The sequence below is a fragment of the Lutzomyia longipalpis genome, chromosome 1 (assembly GCF_024334085.1).
Source record: "Lutzomyia longipalpis isolate SR_M1_2022 chromosome 1, ASM2433408v1".
Classification (NCBI taxonomy): domain Eukaryota; kingdom Metazoa; phylum Arthropoda; class Insecta; order Diptera; family Psychodidae; genus Lutzomyia; species Lutzomyia longipalpis.
In genome coordinates, this window is record NC_074707.1 from 42,681,928 (window position 1) to 42,704,810 (window position 22,883).

The following is a 22,883-nucleotide window of genomic DNA, read 5'->3' on the forward strand; positions in this document are numbered from 1 at the left end:
AAATGTCTTACTTTTTTTGTTCTTCAAAAACACTGAAAATATGGACGAGGTAATAAAGTGGTAATGAACCAGATAAAATACCCGAAATTTCTCGATTAAATCTTAGTTTTTCCATTGATGAGTGATTCACACAGAGCACCATAATGAGACAGTTCAAAAACATTTTGAATTAATTTGATTGAGAGATATACGATCTCCTGATTGAATAATTAACCCATATCCTTTCCTCCATTCAAGATAAAATCTAATCGATTGAATAAAATCACTTATTATCCCCTTCATTCACATTTTGTGACGAAACCACCCACTCTCAACATTACACTCTCATGCGCTAAATCCTACATTTTATATGTAATTCACCACATGTTTCTTTTTAGTACACTTATCTCATGCTCGCTTCATAGGGGAGTGTCCGAAGTTAATTCTCGTCATTTGAAGCGAGAAAATGCAATAAAATCCTTCCCAAAAAGTCCATTTTATTGCTGATTGCGCTAAAGCACATACTCAAAGGATTTTTTATGTTGAAGAAGTGAAATTTTCCTCCTTTCACTGGGAAGTTCAACTTGGATTATCTCATCCTTTCCGCACTGAGTTTTCCATCATAAGGAGAAAAATAAGCCAATATTCTGGGACTAATGGATGGACATTTGTACAAAGTTGAAATTGTTGAAAATTCCACAAACATTTTCACTCTCTTTCACCACCTATCATCAGTACAGATACACACAGAAAACCCTCTCTCACATTTTCCGTTTCAAATTCATTGATCTCGTAAAATTAATTATCGCACAATCTGACGCGTTTGGCATTGTGAACACACGCACACGATGGTGTGTAAAGGCGCGCTGTGCAAAAAGAGAAAATCATTATTGAGATCATTTTATTTGGATCAAATGGAAAATGAGTATTTTCACTGGAAAACCATTATGTCATAGTACCAAAGAGACTTTTGCTTCGTTTGCCAGAGACATCATATAGCAAACATTTGTACATATAATGGCAAATATAACGTGTAGGAGGTAAAGTGCTGTTCATGTGACAAAAGGTGTACGTGGTACGCCTTAGGGTGGAATTTATAGAGGCAAAATGCATGCAAGATGTCGACTGTTGACATAATATAGAAGTGAAATTAATAGGAGATAAGTTTATTTGCAATTATTAGAATATTGATATTTTGATTCAATTTCTCATCACAAAATTGTTCCCCATTGTACCATTATTGGAGCATATTATGATGCTTATTCTTACACATAAATTCAAGAGCTTTGTATGATTTTAGCAAACATTCAAAGAAATAATTCAATAAATCAATACTTTGAATAACAAATTTCCTTAAAAACTAACCATTGTGGCTTTAAAAACAATTCAAGCCATCCCAAGGGGTTCAAATGTCACAAAGATAAATTGAAATAAATCTCATCATCCTGTGGGAGGGAAGGATTAAAATATTACAGTGATTCCTTGAGTTGCCTCCACAAGAGAAATTGCTGGATAAGATTTCATTTTCCTCCAGTTTTCTCAGTCATTGCCATTCAACATGATGGAAAAAAATTGCATACCAACCAGGATTTATGCTGGGAGATTAAAAATGTCACTTTTCTGAAAATCCTTAATTAAATTCTATTATATATGGCCCACCTCCCCCGCTCTAAGAGGATTTGTCGCAATAAAAAAGTTATAGTTTAATGTTGGGGAACTTTTCGTTTTTTTTTACTACAAATTGCCTTTCATTCAGGAAGGACTTTATAAAAATTTATAATTTCCGTTTTGGAAGATTAATGGGTTGAATGGGATGTGCACAGAATGGCGATAGAATAATTTTCTATTTGCATATTCAGTCTTCAATAGATTATATCACTTTTTTTCATTGGTAATAAATTTTGCATCGTTTTTCAATCATTTTTTTATGTGGAAGTTGCAAAAATTATTGAATAGCCCAGTTTTAAACAAATTTCCATGATAAAAAGCTACAAACGCCCCCCCCCCCTCCATTGCTTCTACTAGAAGAGCCCTACAACAAGGGAATTTTCACTCACTCAGCTTGTTAAGCATTTTATTATTATGATTCGGCTCAGGAAGAAAAAAATGGATTGTGGGTAATAAAACGCAACGAAATAAGAGATATTGCAATTTGTGCAAAATATTCCTCCATAAATTCAATGACACACGACTTTTCCTCTCATGGTCCATCTATTTCCAAACCAATTTCCCAATGTACATATGAGTGCGGACGTAGCAAAAATCACATCATTCTTGCAATATTTTGTCATCGTCATCTATTGGATTGTAGCACAGCTGAATTAGATGATTTGTCCCATCAATCACGGGAAACTTTTTATACTCATGCGTCGCCCTCGTATAGGAAAATGTGGTTGAAAGGAGGGCATGGAAAATTATATGTGAAAACTCACGCAGTGAATATAGAAAGGCAAGATGAAAAAAATTAATGGAAATCACATCACGAAAAGTTCTATATTTGCAATTTTCAACGAGGGCAATAAAAGAGAGGCAAAACCTCGTGACCGAAAAAGATTTCTCACATGATTCTTCTCCTTCATTCCTTTGCTGCCTCACACCCCCTACACGACATACAATATAGGTATATATACAAAACATTCTCATTTTTCCTCGCACAGAGCATTTGTTGAGGGAATCATTCAAAGAGATTTCCTTGTGCCAAGAAGAGAGAGAGAGAAAGTATAAAAGAAAAGGCGGAAAAGTAAAATGTGAGACATGAAAATGAGACAGTGTTATTGTGGTACGACTCTAGCATTTTATAAATATAGATCTCCAAAGGCTAGGGGAACAACGATGGGGTGAGGTGGAAACAAGAAGATGGGGACAAGGAGTGAAAATTAACTCAGCATGACAGCTAAGAAGAATTTTATAGGCTCCCAAAGAGGTACATTAATGATTATTTACAGAACCACTAGAAGGTAAAAGTATTGTGGAGTAATTTACCCCGCGCTGTGACGACAGCATGCGCTGAAAGCGATGATAAGAGGTGAAAATTCATCATCCGAAGCATTGACTATGCCGCTTCGATGCGAAACTGCTGTACAGCGCCAGGACACAGAGGGTGAGGGTTTGGGGGTGGTTTTTGCTTTGCTATATATATATGTACCTACCCCTCGCTAAAAGTCAAATGCTCCATGGTGTGGAAATTCAGCGAAAAATCACCTCACGCGCTAATGGGGTTTTCGCGGGCTGAGCCGGCAAAATAGCACATCCCCTCATTGTCAAGGGAGACAAAATTGACGCACACACACCAAATTCACTCTTTCGCTTCTCCTATCCATCAACAATAGCCAACCAACCACCCTCGGTGTATTTCTGACTCTCTCTCAATTGAGGCGGACAACCCACCCAAAAATACAAAAACGAGAGACACAAGTCTGTGAATTTTCCCATTTTCCCCATCACTCATGGAAGCCCCTCCGCGCGTCAGGATGGGAAATCCAAAAAACCCCATACCAACGTCACCAAACACCCCAAACACTAGAATAATGGGCAAGAGAAACTTCGAGCCGGAAAAGCTCGTGTTTTCTATTTTCACTCATCCCCCGTTGTTACTTCCCTATATAGCTCTTCCCGCACACCAAATTCATGCCAAAGGGGTATTACTAAAATGGATTAGAAATCCCTTTACTTCTTGTTTTCTCTACACTTTAAAGAAATTTTCACTTTAATTTTCTTTAACAATTTCTTCTAAATGAATTTTAATAAATAAGAAATTTCTTTAAAAGAAAATAATTTCCATACAGTCAATACGAATTCCGAATGACACACCCCTCTTTGCTACCCTCTTTTCGGGAGAATTCATTGTGATGAACTTGGGGTGTGTTTATATTTGCGATTGAGTAGAAATTGAACCAATATCGACGCCAAGAATTTTCTTATCAATTAGATTTTCCTCACCATCCCCATACCACCATATCGCATTTACCAAATTTTCCTCAATGAGAAATTTTAAGCATAAATTTTAATTAAGCATTTCCAAACAAAAAAAAAATACGCCTAAAAATGTTGGCAGCCGCATTTGTATATACGGCGGGGGAAAAAAAAGAATCAAATTCCCGGCTGTTTTGGCATTCGTTTTGTTCGGTCAGGAAATATTTATCGGATAAATGTGGAGTGAAAAAAAATGTTTGTGCACTCTGGGAACGTGGGGAAATGATTGGAAAAGTTCCCGGGGAAAATCATACCATTCTTCTGAATAGCTGTAAATGGAAAGCTTTTGGGAGCTTTGGTGGAAAATGCCACACCGCACTGACTGCCTAAAGAGTCTTTCTCTGTGTTTCTAGTCATGGTACCCCAAAAAACAATGTATATATGTTGGGTATTGTTCATGCTATATATTGTTGGGGAGACATCAATTTAATGGTAGACGGTAGACCATTGATTGAATTTAATTGACCCGTCGTGAATGATGGGAATTTCATTGTGATCGCCAGTTCTCTTCTACTTTTTTTTTCTACATCACTTGTGCCCACGATTTTCGCTAATTCAATGCACACTCAGCACTCTTTTCTCGATCCCATGGTTATTGCAAATGAATTAAGATTGGTAAATTGCTGAATTCGCAGATATTTTTTTTCAGCAGAAAGGATAAAAAAGAAGATTTTTTTTGCTAATTTGGAGGAAAATCTCTATGCTTAGCATCATCAGAGGCAATCTATTCCTTTGGAAGAGCACACAGAAAGTTAAGCAGAGTGTCGCGTCTGGTATCGGGTGGAAAAAAATGGAAACCAATCCACAGTGGCACACGCCTCCGTAATTCCATGATATATGAATTCAGTGATGCCTGAAATTATAACAGATGAATGTATACTGGAGGAATTAGTGAATTTCCTCTCTTTATACTTTCTCCATACACACAATCACACCACATAGCACGGATGCGTGTAAAAGACACAACACAACAAAAAAATCTATAGGAAGTTACGTACGTACAAGTGCGAGGTATATGCCATAAATTCCATTTTTCTGGCATTTTTCATACTTTTTTTCCTATCCTCCGTCAACCACTGATGGACTTTTTTCATTAGTTTCCGTGAAAGGACAAAAAAATGAGGAATACCAACAGGATACTTTGGTCCACACCATTGGGGATGTTTTTTTTGTTGTTGCTGTATGTGGCAGCAACATCCACCCACACTTCCTATCACGCAACGAAACACACTGCTGTTGGAAGCTGAATGAGAAGAAGCTCGTCGTGGAGCTTTAGGATAATCCCAACACATCATCTACATTTAAATTGATTGATCGCGATATTTGGAATGTTCCTTCTATATAAACATAAAATATATATAATGGCAAATACAGCCAATTATCTTCACCCCGAAGTGATTGATCGCTTTGCGCAGGGAATCCCAAGAGGGAATTATCCACCTATTCGCACACGCTAATGACATTGAGCCAAAGCACTCAAGTTCACGATTCCTATGGCAATATTGCCTACCTATACTGCTTGCTAGAAGATTTGCGCAAGAGATAAATTTTTCACGTTCAATTTATGAACAAAATTCCCATGCTTATAAAGCCAGGAGAAATGATATGCCCTCGAGATGAAAATTCAGTGTGTTGCTTCCCATAATTCTTCCACCAATCTTATTACATTCTTGGGGAACAACACACAATAACCATCCTTCGTGTGTCATATTACTCAATGAAACTTTGAAAATATTTTTATGTACACTCTACCAGTACACAAAGAACGTATAGAAACACATAATACATAAATCTCTTGAAGTACCTTAACACTACAACTTTCTTATATAAAAGTAATTCCATTAATAATGGAAAAAAAAACACAACGAGCATTTCCATTCGACATGCGGACGAAAGTAAGTATATGAAGGCAGATACTATTTTGAATAGGATATAGGTACATTGCTCTTCACATTGCACTTGAGAGAATAATAGAGGAGTGACTGCAAGTGCAGCAGCAAAAACATTATTTAATTTTGAATAGTAGATCCTCCAAAATGTTCAAAATGTGATAGAATTTTATTACAAAATTAATTAATTAATTTACATAAACTACTGCACTTGACAATTTTGTCAATTTATTCAGAAATAATTTGTAAAGCATGTAATTAGATGCTTTTTAGTCAATTTCGGGAGTGTTTGCTTTCAGTTGCACATCCTATGTAGCGTAATTTAATATTGCATTAAAATTATGCTCAGTTGGTCGAAAGGCTCAAATATTTGCTTATAAATTATTAATAAATATTTTATTAAAAAAAAAGGTTTATAAAAAAATTGTTCAAAGACCAATTTTGCATACAGCGAAAATTTATAGGAGAGAACAGTCCAAATCTGACCTCAGATGCTATTTTTTTTCTAGGATTAAAATTATAAATTTTAAAATCTTATTTTTTAGAGAAATTAATCTATCAATTTATTTAACCATTTAAATAAAAACTAATTCTTTGATCCAAAATTCCAATAAAATATTTCTTTTTTAAGGACAAACAAAACAGAATGTCAGATTAAGACCATCTTCACCTACAGAAGAGCTTTTTCATGGAAAAAGAGGATGAAATGAAAGAAATTTCAAGAAATTCATCCTAAAAATAGAAAATGTGTTTGCATTTGATGGTAATTTAAAGCGATATGAGAATCAAAAGCTGTATTAGACCCTCGCTTAATTTTAGGAGGATATTAAATTGAATTGATTTAATTCATAAATCTGGCTTTAGTTAATTATTGTTTGTATTTTACTAATTCATCATTTCCATACAAAACCAAAAAAAAATCATTTTGAATTTAATCCCAGATTTCCAATAAATATCATGCGGTTTTTCCATGGATTTACCCATTGGATTATTTTGATAGAGATATTTATCTTTGTGCGAAAATTGCTCATCAACAAACCACCACAAATAGCATTCTCCGGAAAAGGAAAAGAAGTTGGGGGGAAGTTCAAGCTGTTTTTCTGGGGAAAAATGTGTGTGTGACTTTCCCAAGCATTCCCTGTAGGATGATGTATATATATATATACATAAGTAAAGTATGTAGGTACTTTTGGATGAGCTAGCTTAACTCCCCACAAGTCATCCTACCGCATTATGGGAAGTTTAGCCCAACGAGAGAAATCGCTTGAAAATAGGGAAAATTTTCGTAAATCCGTCGGCAGGGATAGGTCAAGAATTGGTCAAAATCTCGACGCCTCGACGAAAATGGGGAATAAAAATCCCAATTTTTCTGCCGAAAGTTCGTCGAAAGCATGTTCCCTATTTCTGCCCAATTGGGAAGCTGATGTCGAAACGTGGCCGACCATATTCCGACCTACCGTCGAAATAGGGCAGAAATAGGAAAAATTTTCGAAAGTATGTCGACATGTATTGCCTTGATATCCCCGTTATTTGTCTCTTTCTCTCCAATAATATTCAATTCAAACAACATATTTTTATATTCTTCTACTCTTTTCACACATCAGATGATTATATTGGGGCCTCCATGGCGTTATTTTACATGACAACAATAAAATGCCAAGACAAAATGGAACACGATATTAATAAATATTAATATTTTTATATTGCGACTTATCCTGACGCTTGGTCTTTGAAAAAAATGCCACACCCTTTTCCCGTCATGAATATTTGCCATAGGCGATAAAATGCCATTGCATTTCATAAAGAATTTAATTTTTAATTTTATTTTAATTACACATAAAAAATGAAATTTTCCAAAACCTTGTTGAAAGTATTTTTAAAATTTCTTTACACATCCTGTAACATGTTGGTCAACATATTTTGGATGCAAAAGTCTTAGATAATTAATAAATCGAATTTAATTTTAGCAAGTAAATTTTTGATTTGCCGCGCACGAATAAGTACGCCATTGAGCTCATTAACCTCTAAACCTTAAAGTCCATCTGTTGACAAAATATGAAATCAAAAATTTGGACAAGGGCAGAAATTGGGAAGAAATAGGGCAAAAATTGGGAAGATTGTCGAAAGCATGTCGAATATTAGTCGACAAGCGGCCTTATTTTTTCCCTAATATTAAAGGAAATGGAGGAAGGAAAAATTTCGACAGACTGTCCACGCCCAATTCCCTATTGGGAAGGCGTCGAAACTTTTTCGAAATATTTTCCACTTGGGCTGCCCAATTTTTTTACTTAAAAATAGGGCAGAAATTGGGCTGATTGATAGGGAAATATGCCGAATATATTACGAAAGATGAGTTCCTTCCAAAATAGGGCAGCTATTTTCGACATATTTTGGAAATTATTTCCACAAAGTCAGCATTTGGGAAAATAGTTCTCGTTGGGTAGGGTGCAATTCAGCATTTTTCATGAAGAAATATTGCTCTGTTGAAATGGATTTTTTATGCGGTGTTTTCAATTAATTTTTTTCTTTCTTAAAACATTATATGGCCACACTGGGAAATTTTTTTTAGGGATGGAGAGAGGCTTGAAGTCTTCTCGTCTGGGTAAGTGATCTGCTCTGCAACTTGAGGGAGTTGAAAAATGTAACTATGTAGGTAGGTAGATAGGTACTCAAAGGGAGGGAAATTGAAACTTCTCAAGAGGAAAATTAAGATAACTCCCAAGCTTTTTCAGGTACCTCTTCCCCTTACACTTTCTCTCCGGAGCTTTCTCAAGAGAGTTCGGGGAGAGCTCTTGAAAAATGAAATAGAAATCTCAAAGGGGTTTCAGTTACATATAACTCCTTTGGGAATAGGAGGGAGACTCCTATTACACCCGGACAAGCAATCATGCCCACATGAAATTGATAGATAATTGAGTGAGTCAATCAATTTCATCCGTGAACGAGTACCGCAGGGTCAATGGATGATGCGATTCTGGGAAGTTGTGTGGTGGTATTAAGTTGTGGGCGGTGTGGCGCAATGAAGCCCGCGGCAGCTCGCTGCGGCGCCACTGTGAGCATTCCACACACGGGTTTCACGCCCCAGAGTCAATGCGAGCGATTGTCTCTCGGGCCGCTTTCTGCCGTCTTCCCGAAATTCACGACAGAAATATTGTGTGCATTAATTTTATTTATAATACGTGGGTGACGCTCGCGAATGAGTCTGGCGAGAGAGTGATGCGCCCCCCTCGAAAAATTCTTCATTGGAAGTAAGAGAGATACCGAGAACTTCCTTACCTCACTCCGGCAATGATCGCTTGGCTGTGTTTTTTTTCTTCTCCTCCTCTTCGGCGCTTTTCCGGGAGTTGCCGTCGCACGGTGATGATGATCTCCACCAGAAAATTCCACCACCAATTTTTTTCTTTTTTTTTTTGTACAACACTATTTAGGTGGAGGAGAGACGTTGGGTGTGAGAGCTCGTGCGGGTCTGGCGTTCTGGAGGATTCTATATGTGATTTTTTCTCGGTCTCACCAGCAGCAGCGCTCAACCGTAAAGCTTGGCACTTTTTGGCCAAGAGAGGAACAACCACAGATGTTTTCTCAAACGGAAAATACGCAACAAAAAAGCACTGTCCACATGGGCCAACAGCAACATCCGTCCCGGACAATTCTCATATCACTTTTCACCAACTTATTAGCACATTTTGCCGTGTTTTTTCCACTAAAATTCGAGAGATTTTGAGGAGCACACAAAGGCTGTGCAAGACGTCCGGCCAAACTAAAAGGAACAAGAAGAAGAAGACAAATTTTAGTGCTCTTTCCTCTCTCATGTTGCGAGTGGTACCTCTGCGCTTGAGCTCTCAATCCAATGCATGGGAGAGGAAGTTGCTCTCTTTGGTTGCACTGTGAGCTGATGCGGCTGATGTGGTGCTGCCCATCGGATGTTGGTTGTTGGCGGTTGTGTTGAACAGGAATCTGCTGCTTTCTGGAAGTCCTTTTGCACTGCAGTTGTGTAACAGAGGCTACTTCATAACTTTATGATGTTATGATGTCTGCTTCCGGGGAATTCCCTGTTGCAGGAGCTATAGCTTCCGGATGAAGAGACTTCATATCTCAATTCACATTTTTATTTCTCAAACTTGGAGCTTCCTTACGCACCTTCATCCTTGGCATCCTAACAGTTCCAGAAATCCTTCATGAACTTGAAAATAAAGGATTATCAACGACCTTCTCCTTCTGGCATTGAAATAAAATAAATTTTCAGGATTTCCAGCGTAACTCAGGGATTTTCCTACAATACCTTACCACTAAACTCCAAGAAAACTTTCAATTTTATGCTGGAAAATGCAAGGAAATTCAGGGAAACTGGAATTTTAGGAAAATAAAATCCTTGGAGACGTTTGAGACAATCTAATACAAAATTCGTTTATCCACGAGCATAAACGAGAGGGAAATCACGTCTTTTCTTCTCGCTCTCATACACGGAAATTCTTATTTTTTCTCTCACTTTCTTCACTGAATATTCTCTCTTCAAGTCTCTCTCAATGATTTTCTCTCCCAAAATTCCTCTCCCATGTCTTTCAAAGGTGCGCTAAATTCAAAATTCGCTCATTTAGTTTTTTAGCTGTGTTTCTTTCAGACACAGCTTTTGTGTACCGAGCAAAATCGAAAGTCGTCAGATCGGGCTCAAACTTGGTATGAGCACGAATTAGGGTCCCCACATTCCAAAAAACGTATGCGCCAAAAAAATTTTTTGTCCGGCCGGCCGGCCGTCCGGCCGTCCGGATTATAAACTTAAATTGCAAGAGAACGGTAATAGATAGAGACTTGCGGTAAACGGCAAAGTTTAAATATCGACAGGAAGACATCCGATTATGATGTCAAATTTTACCCCCCACCCCTCCGTCCGCCATTTTGAATAACCTCAAAATTTTGTTTTGCTAATATCTCAGCCCCTATTATAGGTAGAGGTCTGAAATTTTGATATGTTGTAGGGGCCATCAAGAGCTTTCCAACGATACCTCATTTTCGAAAATCGGTCAAGCCGTTTAGTCAATATGGCCGCCACAATTTTTCATCGAAAATCGACCATAACTCGAAAACGGCTTGACCGATTTTGATCAACCCGGGGTCAAATGAAAGATCTCAACAAACCCTACAACTCTCTAGAACATCCGAAGTTTCAAAAGTGACCGCTAGGGGGCCAAAAATCAAAAACAAAATTTTCGATTAGTTTTCGATGAATATCTCGAAAACGACGACATAAATTTTTTTCATTTTTTGATATGTTGTAGCTGACCATATTATCTAGCTTCATGCCAAAAATGAAGAAAATCTATGGATCCGTTCTCGAGATATAGCCTTCCAAAGTTGGCATGTCATATCTCGGGTTCTACAAGTCCGATCTTGATCAACTCAAGCGCAAATGAAAGGTTTCGAGAAACCCTACAAATGTCTAGAACATTGCAACTTCGAAAAATGACCGCAAGAGGCGCTAAAATCGAAAACAAAGTTTTCGAAAATTTCGAACTCGAATTTTTCGAAAATGGCGACATAAATTTTTTTCATTTTTCGATATGTTATAGCTGACTTCAAGACCTTTCAAACAAAAAAAAAATTATGAAAATCTATGGATCCGTTCTCGAGATATGGCCTTCTAAAGATTTCTTAGGGTATGACTTTTCTACTTTCCTCGACTTTGCGCGTAGGTATTTAAATTAATTTACGCTCTAGTTTGCTCTCACAAAATTGGTACACTGAAAGTAACACAGCTCTCGTAAGCTTGGTCAGCTTACCAGTACATTTTTTTTCAATAAAAAAATAATTTAATTAAATTTTAGTGAAGCTTTATTTATTTGGAATCTTGCAGTTTACATCATGTACTTGTTATTTTTCTCAGACAAGAACTTGGCTGACTTCTTGGCATCCAGGAAGAGGCTGCTAATCTCCAGAACATCCTCCTTGGTGATCACACTCCTCCCGTTGACTTTGCACATCTGGTAGGCTGGTGTGAGCAATTGGACAGCGTACCGGAGTGTCGTGGTCTTGCCGATTTCACTGAGAGCCCCCACGGCGGATTCCTCAATCTGCAGCCCTTCCGTTTGCGCGCGGAGCTTGATAATTTGTTCAATTTCCGACACACTGTAGGTGAGGGTGCGAATGATTAGGAGACGATCGAGGAGATCCAGAGGAATCCCATGCGGAGAGACAATGTCATCAGTGCCACGAATGACGCAATGCCCGCGATTTGTGGCAAAGATGACGATGGGCGCTATGGCGGACTCGAGGGATTTGTGGAGATACGTGAAGGTCTCCAGATCCAGCATGTGAACCTCGTCGATGAAGAGAACTCCCGGAACGAGCTCAGCTATACCCTGATCGATGTAGCGATTGACCACTTTGTTGATTTCCATGCGCAACTTGTCTGTGATTTCTGTCTTCTTGGGCTTCATCAGTTGCCCCATCATTGAGAGAACATCCTGCCCACCCTGTGGTCGTGCATTGGCCACATCGAGATCATGGAGTGTCACATCCTGCACAACTTCCTTCTTCTTGTGCACATCTCCCTTCGGCAGTGGGACGTATTCCTCGGTCTCCAGATCGAATTCCGTCGCGAAGGTATCGCTGCGTCCCTGCCTCTTGACTGCTCCACTATTAGCCTCGATGTAGATCACATCACCCACTTCAACCTTCTCCTTCTGCAGGGATTCGTAGATGCTGGGATCGAGCTTCAGCTGTTTCGTACCTTTGGCGGTTTTCAGGCCAATCACCACATTGCTGATTGTCTTCCCGTATCCTCCCATTGGGTTTTCTGTCTCAACAGGCGTGAGTTCCGTCACCTCACCTTCGTACACTTCCTTTGTTTCCCGGATTCTCAGTCCAATCGATCGCCGGAAATTCTCCATGAGTACTTCTGTCTTCTTAATCTCTGCCGAGAAGACTTCTGACCCAACCATTGGGCAGAAGGGAACTTTATTGCCCAATTCTTGAGCTATAGCCAATGCAATGGCTGTTTTCCCAGTTCCCGGAGGACCGGCTAGCAGAAGAGCTCTCCCAGCCATTTTCTTCGTACGAATCAGATCAATTACAATCCCAGCAGCCTGCAAGGAAAAGAATTTGGGGAAACATCTTCACATGATAGCTTGGAGGGGGCTTTATACATACCTCCCGGGCATTCTTCTGCCCCACAAGACCGGCAGCATTCTGCAAAGCAGCTCCATTCTCATCCAAACCTAACCCCTTTATGTGACTGTGGGCGGCAATTCGCTGTGTTTTTACGGTGCTCTTCACTTCCTCAATCTTCATTGTGCTGACTAATCTGGGCACTGGACACACCTGACGCAATGAGAATACTTTGTTTATTGATTAAACACCACAAAATTACCAAGATTTGATCGAAAATATTGCGTGCATAGCGCGTCCGATTGACCAAACTGAAGTTTTTGTCTTTTTTTGTGAATGAAACAATCACGTCCCGTAAGTTGCCGGATGTTGTATTTACAATTCAGCTGATTGTAAATTCTTAGATTTTTATGAGAAATTCTAATTTTTAGAAGAAAATATTTTATGATTTGTTTAAAATATTTGATATTTTTATGAAATCTTTTAGATCCAGGAAAAGCCTTTAAAACAAAGAAAAAAAAACATAAATTTTATCCAAAAATCTTCATACAAACCAAAACTTCATAAAGTTCTTGTACAATTAGAATTTCTATAAGCCTCAGAAGTGATAAAATCGATAAAATAAGGAAAATATCGATATTCCATTGAAGAAAAAAAATTGTCTTTCAATCCGCTGAATTACAATGCAGCAACAGCTGATTGAAGCGACGCAATTCTGCGTAAAATCTTTGTGTGTAAAAACTTGAAGGAGGTAGTCAATACGCCGTGTTTTTTCTTTCCTTCCTCCAAAAAATATCAATAATTTTGATAATTCTGACTGCATAGGCGCGCAGAACATTGCATTTTCGTGTGCCCGTGGTGTGTGGAAAAGCAATCAACATGGGGGCATACCTCTCGGAGCCGGTAACGGAGAAGATTTCGAAGGATGTTCAGAATGAATTTTTGGCGTGCGGTGCGAGTTCCATGCAAGGTTGGCGACTAAATCAAGAGGTGAGTACCCTTTTTTCCCCACATTCCCGCACATCCGGCCGCCCGTGGTTGCTTTGGGGCTACCCGGGAACACAGTGGGGTGTGTTTGGCGTCACTCGGTGGGACGCACTGGGGCGGCGTCTCTGCGAAATGGGCGCTCAATTTTCGCACACTCACCACTACATTTAGAGCCCATTTGCACGCACACACGCTTCACCCAATCAGTGCAAATAACTGGATTTTTTCGCGTGAAAAATGTGAATTTTTGTTTGCAAAATCCCCGCAAAAGTTCCAATTGGACGGCTGGGTGAGCTTCCCGGGGGGTGGTGCATCGTTGCATGTGCAAGTGGCGTACCAATGCACCGTCATAACCTCACTTTTTTTCTTCCTCGCCGCAGGACTCCCACAATTGCCTGCCGAATTTCGATCGTGACCGGAGTATCTCCTTTTTTGGGGTCTACGATGGGCATGGGGGTGCGGAGATTGCTCAGTTCTGCAGTCAGAGATTCCCGGCCTATCTCAAAACACTCGATCCCTACAAGGCGGGGGAATTTGAGAAGGCGCTAAAGGATGCTTTTATGGGCTTCGATGAGCTCCTCCTGGACGAAGAGGTGCTGGAACTGCTGAAAACCATGGCGGGGGATAAGTATGCAAATGAGGAATTTCATACGTCCGACAGTGAGGATGAGGAGGACATTGCTGAGCTATGTCAGGAGAGTCAAATGCCACTCACAGAGGTTCTGGAGAAATACAAGGGTCCCGTGGAGAGGTTGAAGGAGAAGCAGAAACCCCTATCGCCATTCCTGAGGGCACAAAAGGGTGCAGGAAATGACGCTGCTGCAGCTGCCTCTAGTTCATCCGGTGCTGGTGGCAGTAGTACGCAAAATACAGATTCCACCGCAGGATCCTCAGCTGCTGGAAGTTCAGCTGGGTCATCGTCAGCAGGACCATCGGGATCAGCGGGTCCGTCGGGTTCACGTTCAGCGAGGAAGAAGCTCGAAGCTGAAATTGATTCCACCGTGAGTAGTTCAAGCACGAGTGACAAGAAGGCCGAAGTACCCGTTGAGGCAGCTGCTTCCAATGAGGTGTCCGAATGTGAAATTCCTGCCAATAGCAAGGAGAGCTACAACAGCCCCGATTCATCGTCATCCTCATCGACAGCACGCAAGGGGGCTGATTTGCAGGAAGCCGCCGAAAAGCCCGGAAGTAGTACGGATCAGGTGGCACGACAGCCTGAGGTGAAGGTTCCCAATGGAGATGAGGGTGATGATGCTGTGAGTGCTTCAAGCTCAAAAATTGCCGGAGGTAGTAGCAGCAGCACCACCACCAGCACCAGCGGCCACCAGGAGTCTGAAGTTTCCACCAATAGTGGTAAAGGTGAGGGCGTTTCCAGCTCTTCGTCTGCTGTTCAGGAGAATGGTGAAGTAACCAGCAACAGTGGTGGATGCTCCAGTTCCAATGAAGTTCCCCCGGCTAAGAAGGCCCCAGCTCCTCCCAAGGATGTTCCAAATGCCCTCGCATCGTCCTCTGATGAAGATGAATCGTACAATGGCAAGTTTGAGAAGTTATTTTGTCTTTGATAGGAAATTTGTAATATTTTGAGGATATTTTTCTCCACAGAGACAAGCACGGAGGATCTCGAGGAGGAAGACAGTGACGTGGAGGATGATGAGGAAGAATATGAGGAGGATAGTGATGAGGAGAGAGCAAATGCAGATCCGGAAAACTATGTCAATGCCGAAGATGAGGCATTTATGAGTAATATGATTGAGGAACCGGGAAAGGATAGTGGGTGTACAGCTGTTGTGGCTCTACTCTGTGGCAGGGATCTCTATGTGGCAAATGCCGGTGATTCCCGGTGTGTTGTGTGCCGGAATGGGACGGCAATTGAGATGAGCTTCGACCACAAGCCAGAGGATGAGATTGAACACAAACGGATCACCCTTGCTGGGGGTAGAGTCACCGTAGATGGACGCGTCAATGGAGGTTTAAATCTCTCACGCGCAATTGGTGATCATGCCTACAAAATGGTAAGGAAGCATCCAGGAAAATCAAGAATCTCAAAGAATTCTTTTCTAATTACATTTCTTGTTTATTTGTGTAGAATACGGATCTCCCACCGGATCAGCAGATGATCTCCGCAATGCCAGATGTGAAGAAGATGACCATTTCGCCGGAGGATGAATTCATGGTCCTGGCATGCGATGGCATTTGGAATTTCATGTCCAGCGAGAATGTTGTGCAGTTTGTGAAGAAGAGATTGGATGAGGGACGAGAGAGAATATCTCAAATTTGCGAGGAGGTAAAACTCATTGATTTTCAAAGGATTCTTTGGGCATTAATTTGTGGATCTTTTGCAGTTGTTTGACCACTGTCTAGCCAAGGACACCACAGGGGATGGTACCGGATGTGACAACATGACGGCAATCATTGTGAAATTCACGAAAGAACTGCCAAAGATGGCGGAAGTTGAGCAATCGGGTGAACTTGTGGCGTCCAGCAAGAAGAGATCAGCATCTCCGGAAGCCGATGGTGTTGTAGATGGGAAGGTTGATGGGCCGAAGAGACTGAAGACTGATGATGAATTCTCTGGAGCTGTTATTGTGGACACCATTGCCAACGATGTCAGCTCCACGTGAATAAATCATTGAGCTCTGTGCGTCGACGCCCCCGGGTGGATGCTGGGTAATTCTCTTTGCCCCCCTAATTCCCCGCGTAAGAAGAAAAAAACAATGAAAAGGATTAAGATGTTTTGGAAGGAGAAATTGGAGGATATTTTGTTGAGAGAGGGAGAGAGCTGAGGAAGAGATTTAAAAAGGACAATGTTCTCAAACAAGAATTTCTCACTGTTTGGGAGCTTTTTTTATTAATGGGAAAAACAACACAAAAAGAAACTTAAGAAAAAAATTGATACAAATCCAATATTTAAAGAAAAGAAAATTAGATTGAACAGAAATGAAAGATAAATGTTTGTCATACGCATATTAATTTCTACGTGTTAGAGCAGAATGAAAGAAAAGAAAATATTCAATGTTTTAATTTTAATCTTAAATGAAAAAGAAAAAAATTGTTTAAAATTGATCAGAAGGTAATTTCGTGAGTAATTTAATTGAAAAATAAAGATGAGTACACAGCAAAAGTTTTTTCTTTTCACTGCGTCTGGTAGAAGTTATCCATTATTTCCTGTTGCTCAGATTCAATGCGTTGCAGGTGCTGCAGCTCAATCTTCAGGCGCTCCAACTCCAGGGATTTCTCAATGATTTCCGCCTGGATTTGCTGCTGTTCCGATTCACGTTGCTTCGAGAGATTCTTCACGAGATTCTGAATGCCAATTGTGCGGATTTTCTCCTTCTCAACCTCAGCTCCGAATTCATCGGCAACCCGTAGGAAGCTCTGGATGAGTGTCTGGAATTCCTGAAGCTCTGTGGGGGGAAAGAATAATTTTTAGAGGGATTTTTAGAGAGTTTTTCTTTGGGGGGAAGAAACTTTACTGTCGCTGTATGTTGTGCAATCGTGCTTCAAATCGTTGGTTTCATTGGCAATTTCCGGCTCAATAACGCGCAGAAGGTAGAGATCATCAATGTAGAGACCTACTTTTGCTAATTCCTCACTCATCCTGATCAGGAAGATTCCTCTGAAAATGCTCAAAATGCTAAAGAATAGAAAATTTCTGGGTCATGTTGTTTCCCTGGCCGTTACCATGGACACGAAAACCGTTGGATTTGAATAAAATTCATGTCCCAAACTTTTTCGTGTCCCAATACATGGCTACAAACGATTCGTCTGCTACACAATAAATGTCCAATGCCAGCTAGTGGTTGTTATAAGGACATAATACTTCTTACAACGTTTAAAATTGAGGAAAAAACCGGAAAAATAGCAATAAAGCAATTAAATGTTTTTAAAGTTGTTTTAGAAGTTTTCCTAAAAAATAATTTGCGTTAAGGTCAATCAGCAGAGTACCCAAAAAACGTTAAAGGGTTAAAATGCACACCCTCTCACTTCTATTAATTTTAAAAAAAATAGCTAAATTATCTATATTATTATTAACTGTACGATTATTCTCATTTTTCCTCATTTTTTCATATTATATTTTGTTCTTCTTTTGGTCATAAAAATGTCATTGAGACTGCCTGTATTTGTATCATGACAGATTGCAGGATAAAAATAAAACAAGTCCATCGGACATTCTTTACTGGGATTTCTGTGGGTTTTGTTGAGCCCAAAATTCTCTCAAAATATTTTTCGTGGTGGATTTCTTTTGATTGCCTCTAAAGTACAATAAAAACACCCCATTGGCGGACAAAGGAAAGCCCCTGGAAGTGAATGAAAATGTGTGACAACACATTAATACGACCCTCGTCGCAGTATGTGAAATTAAATGTTGGTGGATCACTGTGAGTAGCAAATTGGAATGACTTTTCACGGCTCAGGTGGAATTTTTGAGTTTTCCCCTCATTTTCTTTCTTTTCCTTGCGCCCCCGAAGATTCCAGACGACAATAGGGACCCTCACGAAGCATGACACAATGTTCCGGGCAATGTTTAGTGGACGCATGGAGCTACACACGGACACAGAAGGTACGCTGAATGAGGATTATCTTCCAGCTGATTAGATTCCAGAGCAAGTGCAGTGGGGGAGATAAGCTAACATTTCTTGTGGACATTTCAGGGTGGATAATGATTGATCGCAGTGGCACACACTTTGATGTCATTCTCAATTTTCTCCGGGACGGCACAGTGACACTTCCGGAAACCCCAAAAGGCATCTACGAGCTTCTGGCTGAGGCAAAATACTACTGCATCAGCGAACTGGCGGTGCAGCTGGAAAGGGCGCTCCCCAAGAAGGAGCGTGAAACTGAACCCATTTGTCGGGTACCGCTCATTACGTCGCAAAAGGAAGAGCAGATGCTCATAAGCTCATCAGTCAAAGTGAGTCTTCCGCCTTTCACAAAAAAGTTAATTTTCCCAGAATCTGCCCACGAGTTCATGTAAAACCCCCTTTTGAGAGAATTCTCTCCAATTTCTCTTTGTACGTTGCCTTTTATTGAGAGAGATGAATTCCAGGAAAATTATAGATTTCCTGGAAGAGTTTGGAACGTTTGGAATGAAAGTTTTCTTGGAAAAATGTTCATTTTCAATTAAAATTTTTTGAGTTTTTCTTCTCAATTTTATAGCTAGTTGTAAGTTTTAGGGGAGTATGGGGTTAAATTGAAAAAAAAATTATTAGATACGAGGTAAATTTATTATTATTATTTAATTTAGATACAAGATAAATTTCTTTTCCAGCCATTCTGGAATCCTTACGAAGATAAGGACTTCAAAATGCATAAGTCTACCCTTAAGGACCATATGATAACTCGAAAATTTATTTTTTCTTGAATGTATAACGGTTATACAATGAATGTATAACGGTTATACAATGAATGTATAACGGTTATACAATGAATGCATAACGGTTATACAATGAATGTATAACGGTTATACAATAAATGCATAACGTTATACAATGACTGTATAACAGTTATACAATGAATGCATAACGGTTATACATTCATTGTATAACAGTTATACAATAAATGCATAACGGTTATACAATGAATGTATAACGGTTATACATTCATTGTATAACAGTTATACAATAAATGCATAACTGTTATACAATGAATGTATAACAGTTATACAATAAATGCATAACGGTTATACATTCATTGTATAACAGTTATACAATAAATGCATAACGGTTATACAATGAATGTATAACGGTTATACAATGAATGTATAACGGTTATACAATAAATGCATAACGGTTATACAATAAATGCATAACGTTATATAATGACTGTATAACAGTTATACAATGAATGCATAACGGTTATACATTCATTGTATAACAGTTATACAATAAATGCATAACGGTTATACAATGAATGTATAACAGTTATACAATGAATGTATAACGGTTATACATTCATTGTATAACAGTTATACAATGAATGTATAACGGTTATACATTCATTGTATAACAGTTATACAATAAATGCATAACTGTTATACAATGAATGTATAACAGTTATACAATAAATGCATAACGGTTATACATTCATTGTATAACAGTTATACAATAAATGCATAACGGTTATACAATGAATGTATAACGGTTATACAATGAATGCATAACGGTTATACAATAAATGTATAACTGTTATACAATAAAAGTATAACGGTTATACAATGAATGCATAACGGTTATACACTGAATGTATAACTGTTATACAATAAATGCATAACGGTTATACAATGAATGTATAACGGTTATACAATGAATGCATAACGGTTATACAATGAATGCATAACGGTTATACATTCATTGTATAACAGTTATACAATAAATGCATAACGGTTATACAATGAATGTATAACAGTTATACAATAAATGTATAACGGTTATACAATGAATGTATAACAATTAATATAAAAAGGCAGTAATCTAAAAAATTCAAACCTAAACTGATTTCCCTGAATATCGTTCCTCCCTTTTGGTAAGGAAAGGGTTACTTGGATAGAATTCTTATACTTGAAGACTTCAGAACTCATGAGTTTACCCTTAAGGACCCTTAAGTTTACCCTTAGAATTTCAAGACGAAATTATTCAACTTTATTAAACTAAATTATTTTTATAGGCTTTTAAAAGACAAGAAATGAATGAAAATTCTCAATAAATTGCATTAAAGAAATAAAATTAAAATAGAAATAGATCGAAGGGAAACTTTTAATCAATTTATAGAGAGAATATTTCCTTCAACTTTTGAACTTTTCTCAATAAGTAAAATCAGGAGAGAACGAAGAAATATTTCCCTTCTTTGCATGTCTGGAGAAAATCTCCCACACCGCATTGTGGCGGGGTGTGTGATATTTTTGTTCTATTTTTAACCACATTGCCTCACCGTGTCTCATGTACTTTGTTGTGTTGTCTCCTCTTGCAGCCCGTAGTTAAATTGCTGATTAATCGTCACAACAATAAGTATTCCTACACAAATACATCCGATGACAATTTGCTGAAGAACATTGAATTGTTCGACAAGTTATCGTTGCGCTTCAGCTGCCGCATTCTCTTCATTAAGGATGTCATTGGCTCAAATGAGATTTGCTGCTGGAGCTTCTATGGGAATGGGAAGAAGGTGGCTGAGGTGTGTTGCACATCCATTGTCTATGCCACGGATAAGAAGCACACGAAAGTTGAGTACCCAGAGGCACGAATCTACGAGGAGACGCTCAATATTATTTTGTATGAGGACAAGCATTTGCCTGATCAGGAGTTGGTGCAGGCAACAAGCACGACGAGGGGTGTTGTGGCAGCTGGAAGTGCGGGATTGTCGACGTACACGAGTGATGAGGAGGAAGAACGCACAGGATTGGCGCGTTTGCGTTCCAATAAGCAGAACAACCCTACTTGATTTGCGCACCAGCTCAGCTTCAGACGAGCCCTCTTGCCAAAGAAAAAATGAGAAATAGCCACAAATATCAGTGTCATCTTCAGCCATCGCTTCGAGGATCGCATCCTCATGAGGCCATCAACACCAACACTCCCCCTAGAAGTTCCCGTTGCTCCCGCTGTCGCTGCTGCTCCTCCACAGCCCAATCCTCCAATCCCTGCAACAACCTCCTCTACATCTTCATCAGAAGCCATAGGTGATGCTATCGCCTTCCTCCTTGACAGTCTCTTCTGCTGTATTGTGCCACGACTCCAAGATTTTAACTTCTAACCACTCATCCCCCGTCCCATCCCGCTAAAGGACTGAAGAAGATGCACCAACCACAACAAATCACATTGAGCAAAAACAACAAAAAAAAGCAAAAATAAAAGAAATAAATTACAGGAAACGAGGGAATCAAAATGATGACAAAAGAAAACCTCAATGCAAGAATTTCTCTGTGCTCAAGAACAAAAAAAAAATGAGAAATCTTTTTTGGAAAAAATAAACAAAATATCTCTTGAAGAGCAAGATTAAACCACATTTTAAAGAAAAAAAAAATAGTTACATTATTCTTAAATGTTTTAAACTGGATTATTATACAAAAGAAAGAAACACAGAATTTAAAGAAAAAAAAACTTATGAATGTTTAAAAAAAAACTAACTATAGCTGTATTCTGTAATAAAAAAATCCTCCACAGGACAGGATCCCTTGAAAATGATGAGAAGAAATAGAATAATGTTTAGAGATGAAATGGATAAAACCACCCTCATCGTTTCCCCTCCCTTTTACAAATTTATCAAGATTTATCAACCAAATTGAAAGGAAGATGAAAGAAAGAAATAAAAATAAATTATAAATGTCACAGAAGCGCATTGAGAAAAAAAATTAAAGAGAGAGTTATATATTTAACATGAGCAAAGATTAATCCCCATTGTAATGACCGTTGTGACTAAGCAAAAAAATAATCAGTCCCTCACGTGGAACAATATTATCTTTCAATAAATGTATTTAAAATGAAAAAAAACCTTCTCTGGAAGACAAATAAAAAAAAATGAACGTCTGCATTTCTTTGATGTTTTATTTTTAATAATGATTTTAGAGTTTTTCGTCTTTTGAGATTTTATTTTTTTTTTAGGTATTTTGAAGGAGTCTATTAACTTTGGTTACTGTTGTCATGGACCGAAGATGCCAGAGAGGAATTAAATCTTTTGAATAGTCAAAGAACAGAATAGTCAAGTTTTAGTTAATTTTTAACATTTAAAAACTTTTTTGAGTAGTTTTTTAATCTAATCCTTTTTGGACCTTTGGAATATGAGTTTTAGAGCTTATACTTTTAAGAAAGGATTAGAATTTCTTCTTCTTTTGCACTTTAAAGTACGGCTGTTGGATTCCTTCCGGATCCATATAGCCTAAAGGATTAGAATTTAGCTATCCTAACGATAGCCTTAAAAAAATATGATAATTTTCTTATTTTAAAAGAGTCTGTCTGAAGTTTT

General features: G+C 38.7%; 7 protein-coding genes across 12 annotated transcripts in view; 4 read left to right on the forward strand and 3 right to left on the reverse strand.

Annotated features, from left to right (window-relative positions):
* LOC129787408 (uncharacterized) overlaps positions 1–9,618 on the reverse strand; it is a 48,807-nt gene extending 39,189 nt beyond the window's left edge. For all 6 annotated transcript variants that reach the window (XM_055822968.1, XM_055822967.1, XM_055822965.1 and 3 more), the window contains exon 1: positions 9,117–9,618. The gene's annotated coding sequence lies outside the window, so the exon portion shown is untranslated. The remainder of the gene's footprint in view (positions 1–9,116) is intronic.
* LOC129787458 (fork head domain-containing protein FD4-like) overlaps positions 1–22,883 on the forward strand; it is a 416,355-nt gene that overhangs the window by 288,465 nt on the left and 105,007 nt on the right. The gene's annotated exons all lie outside the window — the stretch shown is intronic.
* LOC129787473 (HIG1 domain family member 1A, mitochondrial-like) overlaps positions 1–22,883 on the forward strand; it is a 170,434-nt gene that overhangs the window by 94,692 nt on the left and 52,859 nt on the right. The window lies entirely within an intron of this gene.
* LOC129787434 (ruvB-like helicase 1) lies at positions 11,649–13,288 on the reverse strand. Its single transcript, XM_055823009.1, has 2 exons — positions 12,984–13,288; positions 11,649–12,919 (listed from the first exon to the last, which is right to left on the reverse strand). Exons 1-2 carry the CDS (start codon positions 13,122–13,124, stop codon positions 11,690–11,692), a joined length of 1,371 nt encoding a protein of 456 aa, XP_055678984.1. The 5' UTR covers positions 13,125–13,288; the 3' UTR covers positions 11,649–11,689.
* Positions 13,621–17,049, forward strand: LOC129787414 (probable protein phosphatase CG10417). The gene is made up of 5 exons (XM_055822980.1): positions 13,621–13,931; positions 14,309–15,461; positions 15,531–15,940; positions 16,015–16,212; positions 16,271–17,049. The coding sequence occupies exons 1-5, from the start codon at positions 13,821–13,823 to the stop codon at positions 16,547–16,549; spliced, it is 2,151 nt and encodes a 716-aa protein (XP_055678955.1). The 5' UTR covers positions 13,621–13,820; the 3' UTR covers positions 16,550–17,049.
* On the reverse strand, positions 17,028–17,536 carry LOC129787471 (intraflagellar transport protein 20 homolog). The gene is made up of 2 exons (XM_055823077.1): positions 17,402–17,536; positions 17,028–17,332 (listed from the first exon to the last, which is right to left on the reverse strand). Exons 1-2 carry the CDS (start codon positions 17,523–17,525, stop codon positions 17,061–17,063), a joined length of 396 nt encoding a protein of 131 aa, XP_055679052.1. The 5' UTR covers positions 17,526–17,536; the 3' UTR covers positions 17,028–17,060.
* LOC129787457 (BTB/POZ domain-containing adapter for CUL3-mediated RhoA degradation protein 3) lies at positions 18,100–22,451 on the forward strand. The gene is made up of 4 exons (XM_055823041.1): positions 18,100–18,307; positions 18,398–18,489; positions 18,581–18,840; positions 20,895–22,451. The coding sequence occupies exons 1-4, from the start codon at positions 18,237–18,239 to the stop codon at positions 21,363–21,365; spliced, it is 894 nt and encodes a 297-aa protein (XP_055679016.1). The 5' UTR covers positions 18,100–18,236; the 3' UTR covers positions 21,366–22,451.

What these genes read in the sequence shown, in the direction of transcription:
- LOC129787471 (XM_055823077.1), bottom strand. Translation starts at nt 17,525, where the DNA reads ATGAGTGAGGAATTAGCAAAAGTAGGTCTCTACATTGATGATCTCTAC. An exon ending in TTGCACAACATACAGCGACA is followed by an intron (nt 17,333 to 17,401) that starts GTAAAGTTTCTT and finishes TTCCCCCCACAG; the next exon opens with AGCTTCAGGAATTCCAGACA.
- LOC129787457 (XM_055823041.1), top strand. Translation starts at nt 18,237, where the DNA reads ATGAAAATGTGTGACAACACATTAATACGACCCTCGTCGCAGTATGTG. An exon ending in GCTACACACGGACACAGAAG is followed by an intron (nt 18,490 to 18,580) that starts GTACGCTGAATG and finishes TGGACATTTCAG; the next exon opens with GGTGGATAATGATTGATCGC. An exon ending in TCATAAGCTCATCAGTCAAA is followed by an intron (nt 18,841 to 20,894) that starts GTGAGTCTTCCG and finishes CTCCTCTTGCAG; the next exon opens with CCCGTAGTTAAATTGCTGAT.
- LOC129787434 (XM_055823009.1), bottom strand. Translation starts at nt 13,124, where the DNA reads ATGAAGATTGAGGAAGTGAAGAGCACCGTAAAAACACAGCGAATTGCC. An exon ending in GGCAGAAGAATGCCCGGGAG is followed by an intron (nt 12,920 to 12,983) that starts GTATGTATAAAG and finishes TTTTCCTTGCAG; the next exon opens with GCTGCTGGGATTGTAATTGA.
- LOC129787414 (XM_055822980.1), top strand. Translation starts at nt 13,821, where the DNA reads ATGGGGGCATACCTCTCGGAGCCGGTAACGGAGAAGATTTCGAAGGAT. An exon ending in GTTGGCGACTAAATCAAGAG is followed by an intron (nt 13,932 to 14,308) that starts GTGAGTACCCTT and finishes TCCTCGCCGCAG; the next exon opens with GACTCCCACAATTGCCTGCC. An exon ending in TGAAGATGAATCGTACAATG is followed by an intron (nt 15,462 to 15,530) that starts GCAAGTTTGAGA and finishes TTTTCTCCACAG; the next exon opens with AGACAAGCACGGAGGATCTC.